This window comes from Dermacentor andersoni, chromosome 6 (assembly GCF_023375885.2).
Source record: "Dermacentor andersoni chromosome 6, qqDerAnde1_hic_scaffold, whole genome shotgun sequence".
Classification (NCBI taxonomy): Eukaryota; Metazoa; Arthropoda; class Arachnida; order Ixodida; family Ixodidae; genus Dermacentor; species Dermacentor andersoni.
The window spans coordinates 167,881,854-167,887,853 of record NC_092819.1 but is presented as its reverse complement, the minus strand read 5'-3'; the positions used below and the strand labels follow the sequence as shown (position 1 = coordinate 167,887,853).

At 46.4% G+C, this 6,000-nt stretch overlaps 1 protein-coding gene across 2 annotated transcripts in view; it reads right to left on the bottom strand.

The window, feature by feature from the left end:
* Positions 1-3,131: 3,131 nt before the first annotated feature.
* Positions 3,132-6,000, bottom strand: part of LOC126523414 (formylglycine-generating enzyme) — a 113,429-nt gene continuing 110,560 nt past the window's right edge. For both annotated transcript variants that reach the window (XM_050172033.3, XM_055066792.2), the window contains exons 8-9: positions 4,987-5,046; positions 3,132-3,879 (exon numbers count right to left, since the gene is read on the bottom strand). In XM_050172033.3, coding sequence (XP_050027990.1) covers positions 3,748-3,879; positions 4,987-5,046 — 192 coding nt within the window. In that variant the 3' untranslated portion in view covers positions 3,132-3,747. The remainder of the gene's footprint in view (positions 3,880-4,986; positions 5,047-6,000) is intronic.

Genomic DNA, 6,000 nt, shown 5'->3' with positions numbered 1-6,000 from the left:
CACGGCGGGGCTTGCTCCGGCCGTTCCATTCGGACGGAGAGGGCGTAATTGCGGAGAGTGGCGTGCCCGCTCCTTTCGCCGCACCGCGGCGCGCATGCCCGACCCCTCGCCTCCCCTGCTACGGCTTCGCACGAGGCGATTTGCGGCGCCTTGGACGTATTGCGTGAGGAAGAGTGGCGGAAAACCGCGATGAATACAAAGTCACACAAGAACACCAATGCCTCCTGCGGCTAGGTATTTATTTGCTCCAGACGCTGCGGCCGCATGTTGCCCGAAGCGGGCAGTCATGATGCCATGCGAAACGAGTGCTCCCCGGAAAACAATCATATCTGCGGGTTTGGGCGCAGCAGGGCAATGAAAGCATGGAAGTATGGAAAGGCATTACTTCTTTATAAAAGAAGTGCCATGTCTCATGAGGCAACGCAGTAGTAATTTTTTCCCCTGTAAATTCATGAACGTTTGTGCATGACGTACTAGCTCGGTCAGAATGTCTTTACCGGTCAAAAAAAACAGCCTGGAAGGAAAATGGCAATTGTACTATGATGAAAATGGGCAGGCGATGTTGCACGCTGAGCTGTCAATTTTACGTTCCTTAGGCGAGCTCATCACTGTTCCTCCTGTACGGGAGAATCTGCTCACCAGAGTCGACAGCCGCGGAGAGCAACGTCCTGTGGCTCTGATTAGTCTGTATACTTGAATATCATGGCTATATTCGTGGTAAAAATTACCAGCATAACAAAGTCAGTGTATGCAGGGCTTTTATCAAATGCTGGTTTGAATGTTGTCATGCTGAAGATGTAGTACAGCATGTCTTTCTGATGTAAAACATTTGTTCTGTGTATTTATATCTTATTTGGTAATGATGCAACAGAGTTGCTGTGTGCAGTTTCAAAGAGATATACAGGATCCTCGAGTGACAGTTCTCATGACAGCCTCTGGATAAGCACAGCCAGAGCACAAAGTATTCTGCAATTTGACTTTTGATGAATGCCTTGAAACAAAAGTTGCAATAGGTGGGTGCCCTTTCGTCAGTCTCTGCCCCCTCAACACAGTGTTGTTCTGCGCAAACAAAATTATCTCTTCCACATGACAGAAATGGCTACCTTAAAATTAACACTGCAGTTGCAGTTCATAGCTGTGAGCTAATCATAATGTCGCATTGTTAAGCACTAGATTGCTTCAAGCAGTAATGCTACTGGCCCATGCCATTTTGGAGTAGCTTTTGGAGCAGACAAAAATGCATTTTGGAGCAGTAAAATATAGACTTGGAGCAAGTTTAGGAAAGCAATTGTGAACTATGTATATGTAGCTTTCACTGTAGGCAAGCCATATGAAAGAAAAAGAATGGCCGCTGGTTCATAACCTCAATTGAAATGGTCCGCATAATTGGGCGGTACAAATTCATAAACTTTCAGCAGTAAAATTAATTTTCTCGCTTTTTCCAACACCGGAGGTATTTAACCTCATTTTGCCATTTGCTGTGCTTTATGACATACCTGTACCATCTACTTAAATAAACCGTGATGTTGAACACCGAGCGGCCATTTAAATAAATAAATTGAGGGGTTTTTACATGCCGAAACCACGAAACTGATCATGAGGCACCCCACAAACGGGGGGGGGCTCCAGATTAATTTTGACCAACGTGCACCCAACGTACGGTGCGCAGCTGTTTCTGCATTTTGCTCCCATCGAAATGTGGGCACCATGGCCGAGATTTGATCCCGCAACCACTAGTTTAGCAGCGCAACGTTGTAGCCACTAAACAACAATGGACGGAGAGGGGCATTTCGCTTTCGCTCGTTGTGCAGCTCACTGTGCGTCGCACATCATCTTCGCGATGGCCGTGCACAGAAATACGTGCACGGCCTTTGACTGTGCAAATGCTGCAAGGTTAGTCTGTGATGCACAAATTCTGTTTGGAGCTTTATGAATGCACGCGAGCTTTTGCCATTACGTCCAGTAAGCACAAAAAACAAACTTCGTGAAAGCGTTCATGGTAGTTGCCAGCATGTCCCAATCTTTGCTTCTGGCCGCCAGTCTAGCCTGTGACCTCACACCAAATCACCGAGGCGGTTTCCACTGATGGCCACCCTTTGGCAACTGACTGCTGCCCACCAGCATGCTGGCTGGCAACGAATTTTTGTCACAGTCGTACGATGCAGGTAGGCCTAACCAGCGCCGCTTCCTCAATATCCAGCGGTGAAAGTCGCTGTTTGGTGCATAGTCAACCAAAAGTGGGTGCCGTGTAATGTTTTTAAAGCCGTGAAATTGCCTCGACAACCAAAGTCACCCGCCGTGGTGGCTTAGCGGCTATGGTGTTGGGCTGCTAAGCGTGAGATCACGGGATCGAATCCCAGCCACGGCAGCTGCATTTCGATGAGGGCGAAATGCAAAAACGCCCGTTTCTTGTGCATTGTGAGCACATTAAAGATCCCCTGGTTGTCAAAATTAATCCGGAGTCCCCCACTACGGCATGCCTTATAATCAAATCATGGTTTTGGCACATAAAACCCCAGAATTCATTTATTCATTTACAATGTTACAATGAAAGTGTAGGATAGGCGACAACTTTGTTCACGGCCCCATGTATACGACTTCGTGCGCATTATGTTCGAAAAATTGAGCAAGACACAGTACAGCAACCAAAACTTCAGTCGCCGTTTTACACTGGCCATTCAGGAGAGGAGTCCAGGTTCTGGCTCAGCACCACCACAATCATTCGCTGCCACATGAAAAGCGATACTGTCCAATTGCCTACACAAGGAGGCAGCGGTGGCGCGACAGGTATTGAAAGTAGACAACAGCTCACGGAAAAAACAACAGTATGACCCATACTTAATTGGAGAGGTTTGGCTGGGTGTTAACACAGCTGCTAGTCCGCACCATGCCGCATTCGATGGTGCTGACAAACGGTGCTTTGCAGACTTAGTTCCGCCTTCGAAAGCCCGAGTAACCCTTTCGGTACAGTTTGGGCACAAATTTCTCATTTTTTGCTGAAATGTAGCAGGATGTAGCAGAGTTTGTCTTCTCAGCGCAGTTCAGCGCAATTGGCGCAGCGGTAGCATCACTGCCAAGGCTGTCGTTCTTCGTCAGACTACTGCGAAACAAAAGTGAGTCAACAAAACCTGAACGCTGTGCATGGTGCATTTATTCTGAATAACATTTATTAACATTTGAAGAAATGCAAGAGTAGTGCAGCATATTTTACACTTGGAAGCCAAGCCATGCCCAGTCAAGAGCAAACTCGTGATGAAATAAGCACACAACCTTAGAAACTACTTGAACCTTGCACAAGCAACTGGCTCATTACACAGCAGTTAGACAGCACATCCCACAAATGCAACAGAATGGCTTAGGAGCAGTACTTGACTTTTTCAGCACTCTCTAGGAGCAGCAGCAACTTTCGTGCAGCACACCATTCCAGGTGGTCATCTGACCTACTACTATTCTGCTAATCCAGAAGCCGTCCTATTTAATAAAATGCATAAGATACATGACGAGAACCAACAAGGAAATGCTGTGGGGGCTGCTTTTTTTTGGTGAAAATTTAGAACTTGCCACTTTTACCAAATGTTCAAACCAAGATCAACCAAAGCTCCATGTTTAACACTACCAATGATCAGCAAAGCAAGGGATCAAAGATTTCTTCCACACAAGTGGCTCCAAAGATGCGTGCAAATACTCCGCCTCATGAATGTATTAAGAATGCACACAATGGTGGTGGACTGCTTTGCCTCCGAAGCATCACAGCTCTTCCCTGTGAAGCACAGTGTCACTGGGCAACTTGTCGGCTCCACAGCGAATCCCCACATTGTAGGCACTTGTGTCGGGAGTGTTCTGGCTCCTTGCAGCACAGCGGTAACGGTAGCAGTACGTCTGCACACACACGAGTTGAGACAATACAGCTATCAGGTGTATCAGGGGTGCCCCCCCTCTGAAATTACGCGGCATAGGATAGGCATACCCTCCCCCATCTTCCACGCCACCACTCCTCACACACTTTCCTAAAGCGCCGCCAAATCAATCGAGACTTGACAGCTATTTGGTGGTTAACATTTTGCTGCCTTTTTCTCTCCTTTTGGATGACGGTAGTTATCGGCATCTCCTGGGATGTGAAGGCCAATTTTGTCATCGATTCGGTGGCCGCGCGATTAATTCGAGAAGCGTTCAGTTGTCACCATCTATTGGAATGGTCATGTGCATTGCTTCGTTAGTTTAATCTTCTTTGTTTAAACTGATCCAGGGACTAGGAAAGGGATTCAGTTCGTAGTGAGCTGGTCTGTATGTTCGTGGAACGAGTTGTGGCTGGAGAAAACGCCAGTTGCGTTTAACTTTTCCTTCCTTATTTCCTCAAGTGACAGCTTGCCGCGACGCTGGCAAGTCATCGGAATCGTGTACCTATGATATGGGTTAGATAAGCTGGAAAATATAATCATGCCAAACAGGGTCCATCATCAGACCCTGCAATAACTGTTAAACCCATAAGTAATATGAATGTTACTCGTTACCTCATCTGGTTTTTCCCTAATTGTATCGCACTTTTCATGCAAAACTGCCAACTGGAAACAAGAGTAGCAAGGAGTTGAGAAATTAAGTGATCTAAGGGAGAGAGCGGAGGCAGCAGCCAAACGGGAAGGAAAAGCGAAAATTAACAAATGAACCATTGTTAGTGAAAATTTTTATGGATCAACATGTTTTTATTTAATAAGGAAGTAGAGAAAACGCCGCCGGAAATGTAGAATGATTCCGTGTTTTTAATGACGCTTCTACAGTTGTCAGTCAAGCCACCTGACTTAGCCACTTCTCTGCTGTGCTTATGTGGGCGTTTTTCTAACCTTCCACGGTGGGCGCAGCGTCCTGTGCTCTACATGGTTGTATGGGACTGGTGGCTACGCATCGTTACGCAACTTCCCAAATAATACGAGTCAGTTTTTACACTTGGTAGAGCACTAAACGAGGGATCGAAATTGTCATCTAACTTGCCTTGTGGCACATGAAGGAGCCACCTTTCTTGACCTTGTCAGCACCACCTGGTGGCCCTTTCTGCAAGAAACAATGAAAAACGTCATTTCAGTCTGAACTGCAAGGCCACAGACTTGAAACACTGGATGTACTATGTACACTACAGTTCAGTTAAACTCATTTTGGTTTCATTTATTTTCTTTTTGCCAGCAAACAATAAGGGAGGAGGAGGGGGAACATTAAAAAAACCTATTTCTGTGGTTTTTGTGCGCCAAAACCATGATATGATTGTAAGGAATGCCATGGGGGTGGGGACTAATTTTAACCACATGTGCGAGGCTACAGCCACCACATCTAGTTGGGGGAGGGGCATCATTTCACGTACGAAGGTGACGTGAGGAACGGAACATGACTAGTATAGTTCTTGTGAAGAACAAAGCGTAAATAATAAAAAGTGCAAGATAATGTCAGGAGTGTAAATTAGAAAGCGACAAGAAGGGGTTTAGGGGGAGAGCCTGTTTCGGGAGTTCAGGCAAGATAGTCAACTTTTTCTGGAATTATTTATGATTGGGCCATGAAACTGCTTTCGTTTTCTGGAAGGCTATTCCTGTGGGTTACTCCAGCCAGGAAGAATTAAATGCTCAATGCAGAGGTCCAGATGGTACTGTGGAACAGCTGTAGTTTGAGCAGGAAGATGTTCATGAGGGTGGTTTTGAGGGTAGAAAAACTGCAATGCCATGGTTGAGTGCGGTTAGACCAAGTCTGTTGAGCGATAGCATGGTTTTGCTTGCTCTGGAAAAGGACAAATGCCGCTTGATACCACCAGCAACTACCGCATCTACAACTGCACCACAAGACAACACAGATGCTGCTTGGCACAGCAGCAGCAGTGAGCGAATCGACTTTCGTGCTCTGTCTCGCTTCAACGCAAATCAAGCACAGCATAGATGAAGCTACCAGCACTCAGCACACTTTGTGCACACCGCAGATTGCTTTGAAGATATGGGCGCCCATGCAGCAGATGCAGCAACTGCC